Here is a 20,767-nt window from a genome sequence, read left to right as displayed (position 1 = left end):
AATACAAAACGAAAAAAATACCGGATTTTGGTTGAAAAAAGGGGGGCCTGTCCACAAGAACTTATGCGCAGAATAAAGGTGGTGAGAAGAGAACGTGGTATAATCGTAGCAGGATCGTTGTATAGAAGCGTAATGAGGACGTTGTAGCAGGAAAAAAAACATGAAAATAACGAATTTTCCGTGACATTTTATGCCACTTATACCACGACCTCAACACGATTTGAATTTATTTTAGATCGCCGTGAGCGTTGTGCGATCGTGGTCTAGTGTGCCGAGGGTATTCTCAATATCCGCCCGACATTTATTAAAAAAGGGAACTAACAGCTAGGAAATTTAAGAGTAACTCAAAACGATTTTAAGGTGGTATGGGTGTCTTCCTCCATCTTGGATCGTAAAAAACAGAGAACCAAATGTCCAGACTTTCTATCAAGTCAGCAAAATTTGATGCAGGAATGCAGATATTTAATGTGAAATTTCATTGTATGTCCGTTATGTAATGAACAAATAAAACGGACTTGTAGTATGCCGAGAAATGGTAGGGGTTGAAAAGAATAAGAAAACAAATATCAGAATAAAAAGCCAATAACTTTGCCTGATCATGATTTAGAAGATCATATAAAAAAGAAGATGTGGTATGATTGCTAATGAGATAACTCTCCACATGAGACCAACATGACACAGAAATTAACAACTATAGGTAACCATACGGCCTTCATTAATGATCAAAGCCCATACCGCATACATGTAGTCAGCTATAAAAAGCCGTAAATATGCATGATACTAAAGAAAACCAACATACCAATAATTGTTTTTTCCTGACGCGATTTTCAATTGGTGTGTATCCGTTTTATAATCAATTATCGTTCTGTTATCCTTCTCTTCATGTCCGTCTCACATCCGTTTTATCCTTTATATGTCCGGTAAAGATCGTTAGTGAACCTGTCTACCGGACCTCCAACGGATGTTTAACGGACGAGTAACAGATACAAAACGAACACAGAACGGATGAGTATTGTAAACAAAAAACAGACTCCTACTGGACACTTCATCCGTTGAACGTCCGTTCAAAGGTTTTTAACATGCTAAATTTTTTTCCACCGGACCAACCGGACGTCGACTGATAAAGTTGATACTGAACGGAATGAAACAGATATGTACGGACGTCTATAACGGATAACAACACACTCGTTTCACGGAACGAACGAATTGAAAAAAAGTTATCCGTGCGGCGTTCGTTCGCGCTATCTGAAAAGGTGTGACCGGAGATTTAAGCACATGTTACACCTATTTTTTTTTTTTTTTTTAACGATAACAAATATTTTATTGCATGTTACACCTTAACGGATAGCGCAAACGGATTACTTTTTACAATCCGTTCATGTCCGTAAGACGTCCGTTAATTTTTGTTTCATGTCCGTTCAACATCCGTGATATCCATCAATGTCCCTTCTGTCCGGTGGAGAATTTCGAGCATGTTCAATACTTTGAATTAACGGACATTCAACGGATGAAATGTCCGGTGTACATCCGGTAGTCGTCCATTTTTCTACGGATGTGCATGCGTTCTTAAAGAGTGACAAATCTTAGCTGCGGGATAATACCTTGTATACTATAAATATATATATATATATAAATAGAGTATGATTGCCAATGAGACAACTCTTCACAAGAGACCAAAATGACACAGAGATTAACAACTATAGGTCAACGTACGGCCTTCAACAATGAGCAAAGCCCATACTGCATAGTCAGCTATAAAAGGCCCCGAAATGACAATAGTAACGAGAAAACTAACGACCTTATTTATATAAAAAAAATGAACGAAAAACAAATATGTAACACATAAACAAACGACAACCACTGAATTACAGGCTCTTAACTTGGTACAGACACATACATACATAATATTGCGGGGTTAAACATTTTAGCGGGATTCCAACCCTCCCCTAACATTGGACAGTAGAATAACAGTACAACATAGGAACGAACTATAAAAATCAGTTGGAAAATGCTTAATTCATCAGATGGACAAAAATACAAGTGGACGTATATATCAATTTCATTTTCAAAAGCACACACGGCGTGTCAATCTAGTACAAAGGAGGGTTTATGTTCATATAACAGTCATGTTTACATTTCATGTACTCGTCCTGAATATGCATTTAGTTAGAAAATGAGTATTTTAATGACTCATTAAAACATCAATACTACAATCTGCGCAGTTTTACTCCTGTTCATGTTGATTATAAACATAGAAAAAAACGTAATAGAAAAATAACTGACCCACTGACATTTTACTTTGTGAAATTGCTAGAAACAGTACCTATGCAAAAGTAGCTGTGTATAGTTAAAGTTTAGTGCTGATGTTAACCCCCAGCACTGCAAATGTAAAGTATAGCGATGTAGATTTCGAAAAGCTAGCTATTGCGATGTCAAGTTAAGCGATGTAGGAATACATTTTAGCGCTGGAGATATGAATAACAACATTATTGACTTTATAGCTTCTGTGCAAAACTGCTTCTCAAACGCTAGACTATTAATCTCCAGCGCTAGACTATTAATCTTCAGCGCTAGACTATTAATCTCCAGCGCCAGAAAAAACACAGCTATTCACTATTAACTATTCACTTTAGTACAACCAAAGGTCTCTTTAGAAGCTGCCTGTCATAACTATACAGACACGAATAAAATGACAGTTGAAAAAGATAAGATTAAAATAACAGTTGAAATGTCAAACAAAATACGGCAAGTTTATGAATTTTGGCGGTTGTACATTTGTATGTATAATTGATACTAGGCTAGTTGAAAATTTCAATCACCAGAAGATCTCAACATTGTTCCAGAATATCTCAACCGATACCAGAAAATCTCAACATGATCTACTTCATAACATATTTAGCTTAATTAAAATATATATGTAAAGAAAAGGAGCAAACTGTAATTTTATGTTTATAAGGTTTTAGAAAAATACTAATTTACTGATATATACGTAGTTTATCAATGATTCCACTGTAATTTTGTCAATAGCCGACTGCACTGGCCACATTTACCTGCAGGAGAAAAGTCATTCAAATGTCATTTTAAATCATATTGGTCCGTGTTATACACGAAACAAATCCTAATTCAATTATCTATGGCATGACATTCTCCTATTTTACAAAAAAGTCATTGATTTTCAGTAAATTGACGAAAAGTCGACCTACCCTATGTTTATTTTGGATATTTTGAACCAGAAAGACTCAACAGGAAGTGCCAGAATACTTTTTTCCGTCTCAACATTTTGGTTGAGATTAGATGGTTTACCAGGCGTGTTTATGGAACTTATGTGGGCGTTTGATGATTCGTTTTGATACTGAAATACAACACTAGCCATGAAGTGAAATGTATTTTTACCATCGATTGTTTCAGCATTTGAGTCAATATTTTCTGCCCCCTCCTGTATAATACGACCACCTTTTCTAAACAGAGATATACAATAAGGTACATAGGACATGTTTTGGATTCTGTCTATTTCCAAATTTGCTTTACTAGTCCGATATCTACGTACTTCAAAATAGGATGCACGAAAACCATGAGAGTTTGAATTTTCAATAAAAATTTTTGAGCCAAACTCATGGTGTAATTGTAATACCAAAGCAAGATGAAATGGGCTTAACAGATGTATGTTTAAAGCCAGTATGTATTCTGTGAATTCTGTTATTTCCAGGACTTTTTGCATTTTGTCGACAAGAAGTTTAGAAACATTACTTCAATTTTTCAATGAATATCAAAATAACGAGGAGGTTCATATCATATTCATTGAACTATAATGCAAAGTTAGAAATCCTCATTAAAGTAAATTTATAAGAAATACTGACTTGGAATGGCTCCGAAACTTTACATTTGGAAGTTTAAAACATTTTAATTCGGAAAATCATGAAAATTTCAATGTAATCTAAATTTACAAATGTTGTGACCACTTCGTTAAATAATACACAGTGCTTTCGTTTAACTGAGTGAAAAAAGACAATATTAAAAAATTAAAGGAATTCTAGTTTTACATTTTTAATAAACAACGAATTTCTGTATTAAATTCAAAATCTTATGTCAAAAGACAAAAAATTAAGTAACAAAATTCTATTTTTCCCCATGTTATCATTTGAAAAAAAATTCCAAATGTCTTTTTTCTTTTCATTTTATAAAAAAAAAACTGCACCGCAGAAAATGTCTACGGCCGGGCAAAAAAGGTTAGCTTAAGTATTGGCTTTGCAAAAAATCGTTTCAAGCCTGCAGGTATGCCGGTCCATTAAAGTCGTAAATAAGCACCTTTTTCTTGATCTGTCACTCCACTATATGGAATTACACAATTTATGTCTTCTTTGACTGTGGGTTAAAACACTTAATTCCAGCTTGGTATGTGTTTTGATTGATTTTAGTCTCTGATGCACTATTTATTATTGTTAATTGTTTTTGTCTTCAAACTAGCTTTCAGTAACTGTGAGTACTCTCAAATTGTACTTTCGTATAAATTTTGACCTGTTGACACAATTTGTAATGCATTTCTGTTATTTAATTTGTACGTATAATGTGTCATAGATCATAGTTATCAAAAGTACCAGGATTATAATTATTATTTCAGTGTATATTTACTTGTTTTAATGCCTTTTTGATCAATTACGTCATTTCAATTGATATCTAATTGGTTCTATTTTTATGTTATACTGTTTCAGCTCAGGATGAACTGGATCCTTTTAAAAAGTTTAAACCCGCTTGGTTTATGTGCACCTGTCTCAAGTAAGAAGGCTATTGTTCAGTGGTTTTTGATTATTGGTGTAGTTCAGAAGTGTTTCTCGGTTTTCATTTAGATTATATAAGACCGTTGGATTTCCTGTTTGAGTTGTTATACACTAGTAAATTTGGGCTAATTTATAGCTTACTATTCAGTGTGCACCAAGGCTCCGTGTTGGACTATAACTATTAACTTTTTACATTTTGTGACTTGGATGGACTGATCTCTCATTGGAACTCGTACCATTTCGTCTTGTTTATCAACCTCTCCTGTGATTACATCTTGAAATGATTTTAAATAAATATCAAATGTCCCTTAATCAGCATACATTTGCAGATGTATAGCTCTACCATTTCATCATTGAGAGAAGATATAAAATTTTCACATTTAGAATAAATAAATATTATAAATTTGACCAAAGTGCTTGTGAGCACTGAAGGGTAAACATTGCTTTCACTTTGCAACTTTGTGATTATTTTTTTTAAATAAAAGATTAAATTGTATTTTACTACGCCAATTAAACAAATGAAAAAGATTAGGAGGGAACTATAAATTAACTGTTTACAAGACTTTGAATTTTTGAAATACTAAGGCGTTTCTACCTCATAAATAGATTAACTTAGCAGTATCAAGGCCGTAGCTAGGCATCTTATTTTAATGAGGCAAAATAATTGAGCCGAGCGATGCGAGGCGAAATTTTTTTTTGGAGGGTATGAAATGAATGGTGCAAAATCCTGCATTCTAGGCATTTTTAGAGCGTTTGATAATGTTTTGAATTTGGACACTTTTTATATAAATTTTTAATTTTTTAAGACTTTTACTTATACCAAATTTTTAACAACTTTATTTAAATTCATATGTAAGATAATCATCCAAATATCACTGATTTGAGTCTGCTGCCAGAACATAGAACAAACATCGATTCAGTAGAGTTTTCCAAATTTTTCTATGGCCGGTTCAGTCAAATCGTTTCAGAATCATAATTTGGTCTACTGATATCCTTATCGCGATGAACATGGACAGGGCCGTAACTTGGGTTCAAATTCAGGGGAGGCAGGGGTTTGGGGGCCACCGACTGAGGCCCCCTTAGAGAGGGGGTGCCGATTTTTTTCTCGCAATAAAATGGCTAAAAATGACCCGTTTTCCTTCGATTTACTTACTTTAAGAAACATTAGTATTGCTTGAACCTGGAGGTAAATTTTATGCAAAAACAAACTGAGATTGCTGTTCGGGGTGAGCCAAGGCTCCGTCTTGAAGGCCGTACTTTGACCTATAATTATCAACATTAAATATACATTGTGACGGCGGATTTTGTTCTCAATATGGCTAAAAATCACCCGTTTTCCTTCAATTTCCTTACTTTAAGAAACATCAGTATTGCTGGATCCTTGAAGCAATTTTTATACAAACAATTATTATCTGTATTTAAAGATGTTTTTGTTAAAAATCAACCTGGTAAGTTAAAAAAAACATATAAAGCAAGATATTTTTTTTGTCGAGGACCTTAAATTTCAATATTGTTGAAAGCTGACATGTATATAACTACAACCAGGGACTTTCTAAACTAGTATATACTTAGTTTAGAAAGTCTCTACTTCAAAGAATGGGAGTGTTTAACTACTAAGGCATTAACCATAATGTTCTCGTACGATCGGCCGGGAGACGTAAAACAATGACCCAACAGCTGATTCAGCCGGTAACGAATTTCCGATATCATAAAAGATTCACAATACAAAGGGAACTTCCTCTGCTTAATGGAGTTCCTAAATAAATGTGAATGGTTAAGTTGTATTCAAAATTGTCGAAAGCAAAGTTTCATATGTGTTCTCGTACGAATACTGAATAACAGAGCCACACGAAAAAAAAAAATATACTGAAACGGTTCACTTTCGGTAAAAAAATCCTGAAAATGACAGATATATCACGTATCATGATAACACTGTTAAAACTGTAAACTTGTGTTGTTTATAATATAAATTCAAGTTCTTCGTGTACATATTGTCAATATTTCATTTTATTACTTCAAAAAAAATAATTTTGGTGTAGAGCCTCCCCTGCCTCATAGGTAGTTACGGCCCTGTCTATGATGAGTTTATTTCCTTTGTTCATGATTGTTCATTTGATGTTGAACAGATTTATACACCATGCGTTACTTAATTCTGTTTTTTTAAAATCAAATAATGATTTCTTGACAACTACAGTAATTCAAATACACATCATATTGTAACTTAAAAAATATCAAAGTATAATATAACATCAAAAAATCATATGAATTTGACTTGATTGGATCTAAATAATGATCACATCACTGCACTTATTTGCATGATTGAACAATCAAAGGTAGTGATAAACCTTGATATCTATATATTGTTAGAACCATCGGATTTTGATTGCATAATGCCATTTCATGCAGCCTTTACTCAAAAACAAAACAAAAACTTTTTTGAAGCGCTTTCCAATCAAGTCTAAGAGTCCAAGAGTCCAGTCCAGTCTAATCGAAACATTACACTATGCCCGTTTTATGCATCGCAAGTGTTAACTTGAACAAGGATCTATGGAGGACAACAAAGTCAACTTTGTTCAAGTCAAGGATTCACGGTCATCCCAAGATGTCGGATGAAAAATTAGGTCAGTATTTTTATTGTCTGTTAAGGTGTTTCTACATCATTTTCTTTACAAAGCATACTTTGATACGATGTAAATATATAAAAGATTCACACGGAAGTCACAAATCTCTACCGAGGAACGTGTATAAAACGGGAATTTGGATTTGAAAAATTCGCGAGGATGACCGTAAATCGAAATCGAGATGACCGTAACAGGATTAGCGATTCATAACAAGGCTGACCGTAATTGGTTAAAAGATGACCGTAAATTATTAAGGATGACCGTAATTTATAAAGAATGACTAAATTTAAAAGGATGACCGTCAATTGAAAGAACTATCCATATTTGTATACATTGTTTTTTGTTGAGTTTGTCGCAATAGGGGCTCGGTTAGTTCTTTTTAACTATTTGGCTTGTAGTTGGATGCTACATATGACGAACCATGTATTTGAAGCACGTCTTATTTTTGTCTACCTTTAGGATAATGTTGTCTTAAAAAATTACACCTTTGTTAAGCCAATTTAGTCTTACTCAAATGATAGATGAACCTATTCATTTTACTGAATCGTCGTCATCATTGTTAGACCTTTTTATAACAAATGATGCTCACATAATAAATAACTGTGGAGTCGGGCCACCTTTATTAGACCAAATACGTTTTCACTGTCCTATAATCAGTCTTTTGAAGTTTCCAAAATGTCGTCAAAAAACTTTTAAGCGGAAAATTTGGCTATATGATCGAGGAGACTATGACAGATATCGTAACATTTTATCTGAAAAAAATTGGGATTCCGTAATTAACTTAAATAACGTTGAACAATTTACAACCGAAATAACAAAAACTATCATAGAAGCTGCTGAAAAATGTATTGCAAATAAAATAATAACTGTTCGCAAAAATGAACCTCCATGGCTAACAAATGATGTTAAAAAAAAAAATAAGGAAAAAAAAATAGAATCAACAGAAAGGCTAAAAAATATAATAACCCATCGGAGTGGTCAAAATTTAAGAAAATACGAAATGAAGTTACTAGTTTAATAAGAAAATCGAAGGATGATTATAACAACACTTTAATTAAAAAAATCATGAACAGTAACCCGTCCACTACTAACTGGTGGAAAACGGTTAAACAAATATCCGGATTAAAAAGAAACGACGCAAGTGTACCCCCCATTAATGGTTAATAACAACTTAATATTTGATGAAATCGAAAAGGCAAATAAATTTAATCGATTTTTTTCTTCCCAGTCAAATATTGATGATCCAAGTGCTGTGTTACCTAAAGAACTTCATAATATTAGTGATGACACTAGTTATATAGAACTTACTGTTACTGAAGTTGAAGATATATTGAAAATTGTTAATCCCACAAAAGCTTCTGGCCCAGACCTCATAAGTCCCAAATTGTTAAAAGATCTTAAAAGAAGCATCTTCTGTTTTAAAGTATCCACTATGTAAACTATTTAACTTATCGTTATCATGGTTAAGTACGTCTACTTTTCCAGATCAATGGAAAAGAGCAAATGTTACCCCAGTTTATAAAAATAGTAAACCGAATGACGTTAAAAACTATAGACCTATTTCCTTGTTGAGTGTAATATCAAATTGTATGGAACGATGTGTATATAAACATGTTTACAATCACTTTATGCGCAATAATATTTTAACGAAAAATCAGTCGGGCTTTACACGGGGGGATTCAGCAGTTAATCAATTAATTAACATTTCGAATGATTTTGGGAAGGCTTTAGATAGCGGTAAAGAAATAAGGGTAGTATTCTGTGATATAAGTAAAGCGTTTGATCGAGTCTGGCATAAGGGACTGCTATTTAAACTTCAACAAGCGGGCATACCGGGTTCTTTACTAAGGTGGTTTGAAAATTATCTTACAAATAGAGTCCAGCGGGTGGTTATTAACGGTTCAAGTTCCGAATGGTTACCTGTAAATGCAGGCGTCCCACAAGGGTCCATTCTAGGCCCTCTATTTTTTTTTATATTTATAAACGATATTGTAGAAGACATTCAAGCTCAAATTAAGCTATTCGCAGATGACACTTCATTATATATTATGGTTGACAATCCAACAGAAACAGCTAAAATTTTAATGACGATCTAGATAAGATTTGTCATAATATTGGTCAAAAAAATGGTTTGTTAATTTTAATGCCCAAAAAACTGAAAGTATGATAATTAAAAAAAAAAAAATAGACCCTTTCATCCTCCATTAAATATGAACACCCAAGAGCTACAAACAGTAAGTAAACACAAACATCTGGGTGTCTTTTTTTCTATATAACAACGGATCCTGGAACGACCATATTGAATATATAGTTTCTAAATCTTACAAAAGAATAAATATAATGAGAAAAATGAAAAATGTTCTTGATAGATTTTGACTTGAAAAAATTTACATATATATCATTTGTTCGCCCAATTCTTGAATATGCCGATGTCGTTTGGGACTCTCAAAATCAGAATTTGATTGCTAAACTTGAAAGTATTCAGCTTGACGCAGCGCGTATCGTCACGGGGGTACTAAACTTACCAGTATAAACAATTTATATGTTGAAACTCGATGGGAAAAATTATCTGAAAGACGACGCAATCACAGACTAACTCATTATCACAAAATTTTGAATAATAAAACTCCAAAGTATTTAAGAGACTTATTGCCTGATTCTGTAGGCAGTAGGCATGATCATAATACAAGACAGAGAAATAATATTTCACAAGTCAACACACGGACCCGTTTATATTATGAATATTTCATTCCTGCAACAACAAAACTATGGAACACTCTTAACTTAAACATAAGAAAATGTGAATCTTTATCATTATTCAAAAAACAAATTAGTACACAAAATAGCAAGATCCCAGCGTATTATTATATAGGACATCGTTTTGGTCAAATTCTTCATGCTCGCTTAAGAGTGGATTCAAGCTCATTGAATTCTCACCTTTTCCTTCGTAACTTAGTAGACTCTCCAAATTGTCGTTGTGGTGATGTAGAAACAAATTCTCACTTCCTGTTATCTTGTCCTATATATACTAATTTAAGACAAGAACTATTGGATTATGTTTCAGTTCTTCCTGTCCAAGTTAACACACAAACTTTGCTTTTTGGATCAACGAATATTATTTCCTTTGTATAATATCGTATCATGATGAATTATCTGAATAAATATTGTTTAAACTAATGTTGTCTTATAAATACGTCTTACACCAACACGATTAATTATTTGATACAAAAAAGGTAATACAAATACGGATATTTCTTAGAAATGACGGTTATACTATGAAAGGTACGGTCATCCTTTATAAATTACGGTCATCCTTTCGAAATTACGGTCATCATTTTACCAATCACGGTCATCCTTATTATATGTTACGGTCATCTTGAAAATATTTTAAAGATGATTTACGGTCATCTTAGCGAATTTTTCAAATCCAATTTCCCGTTCTATACACGTTCCTCGGTAGAGATTTGTGACTTCCGTGTGAATCTTTTATAAATTTACATCGTACCAATGTATGCTTTGTAAAGAAAATGATGTAGAAACAACTTAACAGACAATAAAAATACTGACCTAATTTTTCGTCCGACATCTTGGGATGACCGTGAATGCAGTTACGGTCATCAGCTTTACCCCAGTGGATAAATAAGTAAAAGTTTTTCATCTATGATATTGAACATCTGTGTACGGATATAAACAGATAGATATTAATGATGATGTGGTTTCAACTTAAAACGTATTTATGAGCTTTGTTTCTTTACAATTGTCATTGTAACAAATCCGATAAACACAATTCCGCTTCAAGAACTAATAATAAAAACTACAAGCTAATTCACTGAACAATAAGTTTCATGTCATGACCAGTAAAACTGATTGAAATATATGTTTATTTTTCATTATTTTTTCATGTTTGTTCCACTCTATGGATTTTGTACAAAATACTCAAATATCTGTTGTTTAATCACAGGGGCTTGTTTTGTGGGTCAGACGAGATTTTACTGTCAATGGCAATCGCTATACTATTTAATTGTTTTTTTTTTATATAGGATAGCGATCGCTATTGACAGTAAAACCTCTTCTGACCCACTAAACAAGCCCCTGTGGTTCAATAACCAATATCAAAAAGACAAATATAACAGAAACCAGATGCTCTGCAGGGTGCAGATTGATACGACCGCAAAGATCGAACCCTGAACAGTTGGGGCAAGTATGGACACATTTATTTGTGCCCCTTCTTGGCCCGTAATTCCTAAACTGTTGGGATCATCAATCCCAACCTTCCTTTAGTGGTTATAAACCTTGTGTTAAAATTTTATTGATTTCTATTTACTTATACTTAAGTTATTATCCGGAAATCATCTGTCTTCAGACCACGCTGACGACGATGCAGACGACGACGACGACGATTTGATACCAATATACGACCAAATTTATTTTGACCCCCCCCCCCCCAACTTTACGAATCCCCCTTGTAGCATTAACCATCCAACTCAATCCCAGTCTTTCTTTTGTAGTATGGAACCATTGTAAGGAAGGCGATTCTAGTACAAAAAAAACCAGATGCTCCGCAGGGCGCAGCTTTAAACAAACACAGAGGTCGAACCCTGAACAGTTGGGGCAAGTATGGACACAACATTCAAGCTTGATACAGCTCTCAATTTGGATTGTGATTAAATATTTGACACAACATAGTTTCTGACACAGAATGAATGTGGTCTAAGAACTTAAAACTTAAAAACCTAAAAATTTTAAATTGGACATTTACCTATTATGGTCCAATATCCTAAATCTATGGTTAATACATGGTTAGCTTCAGCATATCAAAGAACCCCAAGAATTAAATTTTTGATGAAATCAAATAAAGTTCAATTTTGGACCCTTTAAACCTCAATGTGGACCAATTTGATAACCAGGCCCAAATATCAAAATCTAAATACATGGTTAGATTCAGCATATATCAAAGAACCCCATATATTCAATTTTTGTTGAAATCAAACAAAGTTTAATTTTGGACTCCGATTGGACCAACTTGAAAACTGGGCCCATTATCAAAAATCTAAGTACATGTTTAGATTCAGCATATCAAAGAACCCCAAAAATTCAATTTTGTTGAAATCAAACAAAGTTTAATTTTGGACCCCGATTTTGACCAACTTGAAAACTGGGCCCATAATAAAAAATCTAAGTACATGTTTAGATTCAGCATATCAAAGAACCCCAAGAAATCAATTTTTGTTAAAGTCAAACTAAGTTTAATTTTGGACCCTTTGGACATTAATGTAGACCAATTTGAAAACGGGACCAAAATTTAAGAATCTACATACACGGTTAGATTTGGCATATCAAAACACCCAATTATTCAATTTTTGATCAAATCAAACAAAGTTTAATTTTGGACCCTTTGGGCCCTAACTCCTAAACTGTTGGGACCAAAACTCCCAAAATAAATCCCACCCTTCCTTTTATGGTCATAAACCTTGTGTTTAAATTTCATAGATTTCTATTTACTATATACTAAAGTTATTGTACGAAAACCAAGAAAAATGCTTATTTGGGCCCCTTTTTGGCCCCTAATTCCTAAACTGCTGGGACCAAAACTCCCAAAATCTATTCCAATCTTCCTATTATGGTCATAAACCTTGTGTTTAAATTTTCATAGATTTCTATTTACTATATACTAAAGTTATTGTTCAAAAACCAAGAAAAATGCTTATTTGGGATACTTTTTGGCCCCTTATTCCTAAACTGTTGGGACCAAAACTCCCAAAATCTATCCTAACCTTCCTTTTATGGTCATAAACCTTGTGTTTAAATTTCATAGATTTCTATTCACTTAATCTAAAGTTATAGTGCGAAAACCAATGTGTCTTCGGACGACGACGACGACGCCAACGCCAACGCCAACGTCATACCAATATACGACCGCAAATATTTTTGCAGTCGTATTAAAACAAACAAAGAATAATCAATTCTGAGTATAAAAACTTATTACAACTGAACCCTTTGATATAAACTATCATTATATTATATGCATTTAAATCACAGTATTTGATGTTTCTAGAAACAGCTAAAAATATTTCATACCAGAACTAGCAAACAAATAGCAAAGAGTACCAACATAAAGAAACAAAGCTAAAGTAATTGTCCATTAACCAGGAAACCCTTGTTTTCCCCCTTTTTTTGCCCTTAATTCCTAAACAGATTGAGTCATAACTCCCCAACTCCAATCCTAACCATTCTTTTGTGGTGTGGAAACTTGATATACAATTTCAGACAATTCTATACACTGTTCCACAAGTTATTGTCTGGACACTAGAAAAATGCTTATTTTGGCCCTTTTTGACCCCTTATTCCTAAACCATAGGGACCATAACCCCTAAAATCAATCCCAAAACTTCCTTTTGTGGTTTCAAACCTTGTGTTTAAATTTCATAGATTTATATTTACTAATACTTAAGTTATTGGCAAATTTCCAATTATGCTAAAGTTATTGGCAAATTTCCAATTATACTAAAGCTATTGGCAAATTTCCAATGGAGTTTATAATACTAAAGTTATTGGCAAATTTCCAATGGAGTTTATTAATACTGAAGTTATTGGGAAATTTCCAATACACATATTTAAAAGCAGTGTGAGGTAATTCAAACATTACTTTTGAATTACCTCCCTTACACTTCTTTCAAATTGTCTTAACTGTCCTTTAACCAGAAAAACCCTTGTTTTTCCCTTTCTTTTGCCCCTAATTCCTAAATGGTTTGAGCCATAACCCCCAAAGTCAATCCTAACCATCCCTTTGAAGTTTGGAAAATTGTGGTATAATTTCAGAGAGATTCATACACTTTAACACAAGTTACTGCCTTGACACTACAAAAATGCTTACTTGGGCCCCTGTTTTGGCCTCTAATTCCTAACCAATTGGGACCCTAAACCCAAAAATCAATCCCAACCTTCCTGTAATGGTAATAATCCCTGTGTTAAAACTTTATTGATTTCTATATACTTATTCTAAAGTTATTATCCGGAAACATCTGTCTTAGGGCGACGCTGACGACGACGGCAACATGATACCAATATACGACAAATTTTTTTTTAATTTTTGCGGTCGTATTAAAAGTAGTACACAGTATTTAGTGATATAATAAGTGCCTATAGGGAAAATTTGAAAGATATGAATCAGTTAATTATTATCATTGGTTATATCGAAAATATAGGGTTATCTGAAACACAAATACATAACATTGACAATTGGACCATGAAAATTCGGAAAACCTAAAAGTTACAAAATTAATTAATAATACAAAAACAAATAAATATATAAGAGTTTCATTACTTTTATTTGAAGAAAAATAAAAAAAAATATCTACAATAATTATTTTGTTATCACAGTGTTTGTAACAACTAAGAGAACTATTTTTTTTATAATAACTAAAATACATGTATATGACAATTTACTCAATTCTTTAACAAAATTGAAAAATGGAAGTAAAATGTGATTATCTTTTAATACACTATGACAAGTGTTAATATGCATGATAAATTTTCCACTTGGTTTTGGAAATCAATAATAAATCAACCAATCATTGACAATGTAACAAATAATTCAGCAGTATTATTCAAACTTAAAATACATTCTTCTTTACATGAATAAAATGTTGACTCGTGCAGTGATATGTCTTGTTTTTATGAACGGACAGTAAAACAAATGTTGTTAATAAAATGACATTACTTTACATGTAACACCTCGAGGCACAATTAAATAGCAATATTGAAACTTGTACTCAAGTTTTTGTTCAGAAATCAGAAAATCCTAGTTTTTGACCTCTTTTATGCCCCATATTAATAAACGTTTGAACCATTACCTCCAAAATCAATCCAAACTTTTCTTCTGAAGTATGGAAACTTGTGGTAAGATTTCATGTAGATTCATACTCTTATTCAGAAATTATTGTCCTTTTTGACTCTTAATAACTATACAACAACAAAAAAACTAAAATAAATCTCAGCATTCCAATTGTGGTATGGAACTTTGTGCTAACATTCAAAAGATAAGTTTCATAACATTTGGGTAAAAGACAGGAACGAAAAAATTCAGCAATTTACTTTTTGTAAAGGGGCATAACTCTTGAACTGTAAGAGTGACACCCCACACAATTCAAATTTGATGTGTATTTTGTGGTATTTTGTGGTAATACACATGGTGTATAAGTTTCATAACATCTGGTAAAGGCAAACTCAAGTTAGAGAACGGAAACCAACTTTAGGACATACAAACTGGGTAAAACTTAATGCCCCTCTGACACGGCGGGGATACGACAATTTCCAAAATATGATTCATTGTTAATACAAAAAAGTAAAAACAAAAATACAAGAAGGAACATTAAAAATCAAAATCAAAAGCTCAAACACATCAAACGAATTGATATCAACTGTCATATTCCTGAATTGGTACAGGCATTTCCTTATGTAGAAAATAGTTGAAACATATACAGTCAAATAATTGTTTTTTTTAGGCCCTTTATGCCCCCTTATCCATAAACAGCTATGACAAATATCCATCACAACCTTCCTATTATGATGTGGAACCTGTGCTAAAATCTTTGATATACACTTATACTCAAGTTATTGCCTGAAAACCCGACAAAATAAAATGCTTCGCCAAGCGCAGCCTAATACGACCGCAGAGGTTGAACCCTGAACAGTTGGGGCAAATTTGGACACAATATTCAAGCTTGATACTGTATGAATATGGATTGCGATACAATTTTTAATAATATGGGTCTCTGACAAAAAATAAATGTTGTCAAAGATCTTACAATCTATTGCACAATACTGTGCAATTGAAGATTTATTTTTGAAACTTTTCAAAAATTCGAAATATGAAAAAAATTTGAATAAAAAAATTGAATCCCTTAACAAAATCCCCCCCCCCCCCCAAAAAAAAAAATTTTTTTTTGAAACACTCCTTGCAGCAATAACCCCAAAACTCAATCCTAGCTTTTCCTTTGTAGTATGGAATCTTGTAGTATAATTATATAACATATATTTAAACACAAGTTATTGTCTGGAAACTAGAAAAATGCTTCTTTTTTGCCCTTTTTTTGCCCCTTATTCCTACATATTTGGGGCAAATAACCCCAAACTCAATCCCAGCCTTCCCTTTGTTATATGGAACAGTGTGGTACAATTTCAGAGAGATCAATTACACTTACACACAAGTTATTGTCTGGAAACTTTGGGCCCTTTTATTCATAAACGGTTGGCCCCATAATCCCTTAAAACGAATTTTAACCTTCTATTTGTGGTATTTAACATTGTGGTACAATTTCAGAGCAATTGAAAAACTTATACTTAGGTTATTATCCTGACACTTCAAAAATGCGTGTTCTGGGCCCCTAATTCCTAAACTGTTATCACCATCATCCCCAAAATCAATCCGCTGTATCCTTTTGTGGTATTGAACCTTCTGAAAAAATTTCAAAAAGATCTATTCACTTAAACTAAAGTTATTTTCCAGAAACCAATGTGTCTACGGATGACGACTATGACGACGCAGACGACAACATCATACCATTATACGATCCCAAAATTTTTTTTGCGGTCGTATATAAAATGAAATGTGTCAATCCTTATTTAACTGCGAAATATCATCATTGACTTATCATACGCGGTTCCCCATTAAACTTATCTTATCGCAAATTTTAACATTTGAAAAATGAAATTGTTTTAAAGTCAATTGACCATGACTGCAGAGGCGATGGTTACCCTATAAAATTAATTGAAACAAATTGTGCTTTTGCAACTTACTACTCATCATATATGATTGACTTTTCATAAATGGTTTCCTTTAAACTGAAGTAATTTGTTGACGCCGCCACCAGAAACAGCATACGTGAGTCTCTTTTTTTCACATCCTTTTGAAATTAAATTGTCCATGTCAAATTGGATCATAATCAGATAATAACGTTCCAAACATCTTTGTGTTTACCTGTTCATTGCTCTTATAATATCATCTAAAGGTGTAACTATTGAATATCCAGAACAGAATGAGTTTGCCATACCGACACAACCAGTTTCTTGTGATGTGCTCTTTGTAATATAGATACACGTTCCAGAATCTCCATCTTTGAGTGGAATATTCATTACCATCTGATTGTACATTAAAAAATCTTGACTTCCAGTAGACGAATTCAGAGAGATTGCGCCATGAACTGGATGTGCTCTTATAAGTGGCTGATTGTGTGCACTATCCATGTTTGCAGGGACTTTTCCTGGGTTTTTCAAAGAAGAATACTCTGTTGCAAACTGTGAAAATGCACCTGCAGCCACTATTGATATGTTGCTATTTGTAGAACATATAAAACTGTTACCACAGTAATTATGATTGATAAATGGTGATTCTAACCCTGCAAAAGAAATTAAAATTGAAGCTTTAAACTGTCTTTCATATAAGAAAAATAAACTAGAATGTGTTCATAGTACACGGATGCCCCACTCGCACTATTATTTTCTATGTTCAGTTGACCGTGAAATTGGGGTTAAAACTCTTATTTGGCATTAACAGTAACATGTGTCCTAAGTTTTAAGTTGATTGGACTTCAACTTCATAAAAACTACCCTGAGACAAAAATTTTTAACCAAAAACTTTTACCTGAAACGGCACAGACGGCGAACAAACGGACGAACGCACAGACTGAATAAAATGCTCCACAGAGAGCAGCTTGATACGACTGCAGAGGTCTGACTCTGAACAATTGGGGCCAGTATGGACACAACATTCAAGCTAGATACATCTCTGAATTTGGATTGTGATTAAATATTTGACACAGAAGAATGTGGTCTAATGAACTTAAAAATAAAAAAAATTACCTATTATGATCCAATATTCAAAATCTAAATACATGGATTGATTCAGCATATCAAAGAATCCCAAGAATTATATTTTTGATGAAATCAAATAAAGTTTAATTTTGGACCCTTTTGACCTAAATGTGGACTAATTTGATAACAGGGCTTAAAAAATCAAAAATGCAAATACAAGGTTAGATTTGGCATATCAGAGAACCCCATACATTCAATTTTTGTTGAAATCAAACAAAAGTAAAATTTTGGACCCCAATTTGGACCAACTTGAAAACTGGGCCTACAATTAAAAATCTAGATACATGGTTAGATTTAGCATATCAAAGAACCCCATATATTCAATTTTTGTTGAAATCAAACAAAGTTTAATTTTGGACCCCAATTTGGACAAACATGAAAGGAATAGGTCCAGTAAGACCACTTTATGGTCCCAAAATGTAGCAGTTTTACAAAATTGTTGAAATGTAAATTTTTCGTTATTTATTGGAAAGAAGAATGCTTCCACTACATAAATATGGGCTGTTTTTGACAATACAATGCACATAAATATCGGGAACTAGCACCATTAAGTCATGTTAAATTACTGAATTCTTGACAATTTTAGCATTTAAGTTAAATTTTAGACGGTTTCCGTCTTAAATGAAAGTGGTTGCATTTGTGTTCATTCTTAATATTGAAATGTAAGTTGTATTTGATGATAAAACATAACATATATAAAGGTTGAGGATGAACACGGATGCGGCCACTTTCATTTTTGACAAAAAACATCTGAAAGGTGACAATTTTTGGCGTATTTGATAGATTTTTCATATTTAAGCTAGAATCGAAGCGTTTTTAATGAGTAAATCAGTTAAAATCTTTCACATAAACTAATTGAATCAACTGAAATAGACACTGAAGTGTTTAAAAAGTTTTCAAAATCTTTTGTCAGATGAACCTGAAATGTGAGGCCAAAATCGGCCCTTACCGGACCTACTTCATTGGGCACATAATTAAAAATATAAATACTTGTTTAGATTCAGCATATCTGTGAATAAACCTGAGGAATTCAATTTTTGTTAATATCAAACTAAGTTTAATTTTAGACCCTTTGGACCTCATTGTAGACCAATTTGAAAACGGGACCCAAATTAAAAATCAAAATACACGGTTAGATTCGGCATACCAAAGAACCTCAATAATTCAAGTTTTGATGAAATCAAACAAAGGTTAATTTTGGACCTCATGTGGACCAATTTGAAAACGGGGACCAAATTTTAAAAACTTAATACAAGGTAAGATTCAGCATATTAAAGAACCCCAAGTTTTCAAGAATAAAACCCCATTGAAAATGGTCAAGAAATAGTCAAGTTATACAAAGTATTAGAAAAGTATTGTTTTTGGCCCCTAATTCCTAAACAGTTTGGGCCATAACCCCCAAAATAAATCCTGACCTTCCTTTTTTGGTATGTAACCTTGTGGTACAATTTTAGAAAAAATCCATACACTAACAAATATGTTATTGTCTGGAAACTACAAAAATGCTTATTGGGCCCCCTTTTGACCTCTTATTCCTGAACTGTTGGGACCATAACCTGCAAAATTAATCCCAACCTTCCGTTTGTGGTTTCAAACCTTTTATTTAAATTTCATAGATTTCTATTTACTTATACCAAGGAGGTTATATTAGAAGGAGAGTGAACACTCTGCTTGATACAAAATTAACATCCCCAGGATAGCAGTTCGATCAGAGAAAAATGATAAAAATATAAAGAAACCGACATGTTTATCACCCACTTGACATGGCCCTCTGATGTACCAGGCTGTTACCGCGAGCAGTTCGGGCTAATAGATAAATCGCATATGTCACGTGGTTGTTATCAGTGAGTGGGTCATTAAAGTTCAGGTGTAATTTTGGTAACAATGCAGTATATAGGTGTTTATGATATGGAAAAAGATTGGACGCTCAATTTCAAAATCAATCGTCTGTCTACCGTGAAAAACGATAAAGAAATGACAAAGTTATGAGGGTTTGTACGACTTTGCCCCCCGCAGAGCTATAGAAAAACAGTACATTAACGGGTGTTACACGGACTCTTTTTAGACGATACACGGACTCTTTTTAGTTGTTACACGGACACTTTTTATGAATAGAATCACTCGTGCATGATCAGTGAGTTCATGGGCACTTTAACTTTTAATTAGATTTGAACTTTTTGGTTCACCGACTTATTTCTTGTCTTTTTATTGAACAAAATATTTACGTTAGCATCAATATCTTTGTTTTAAACATTTCCAGTTAAATACTATTCATATCAGTACACTTAGTAATATACTAAAAAAAGAACATACTTCCCCCTTTATGAAGCAAAATATTCGGTCAATAAATGTTTTCTTCAATATATGGACATGAATAGTATTTTGGACAATGCTTAAAGTAAAGAAAGGATGATACTGACGTGTATATTTCAATAAAAATAAGACAGGAAATAAGTAAATAAAAATCAAATCTAATATCAAAAGATAAAATCCCTATCA

General features: G+C 33.0%; 1 protein-coding gene across 1 annotated transcript in view; it reads right to left on the bottom strand.

Moving 5' to 3' along the window:
• Positions 1-16,412: 16,412 nt before the first annotated feature.
• Positions 16,413-20,767, bottom strand: part of LOC143066709 (uncharacterized) — a 45,237-nt gene continuing 40,882 nt past the window's right edge. The window contains exon 2 of the mRNA XM_076239528.1: positions 16,413-17,793. Within this exon, the coding sequence (XP_076095643.1) occupies positions 17,372-17,793 (422 nt within the window). The 3' untranslated portion in view covers positions 16,413-17,371. The remainder of the gene's footprint in view (positions 17,794-20,767) is intronic.

This window comes from Mytilus galloprovincialis, chromosome 3, assembly GCF_965363235.1.
Source record: "Mytilus galloprovincialis chromosome 3, xbMytGall1.hap1.1, whole genome shotgun sequence".
Lineage (NCBI taxonomy): Eukaryota > Metazoa > Mollusca > Bivalvia > Mytilida > Mytilidae > Mytilus > Mytilus galloprovincialis.
Note: the sequence above shows the minus strand (reverse complement) of the source record. Positions and strands in the feature narration are given on the sequence as shown.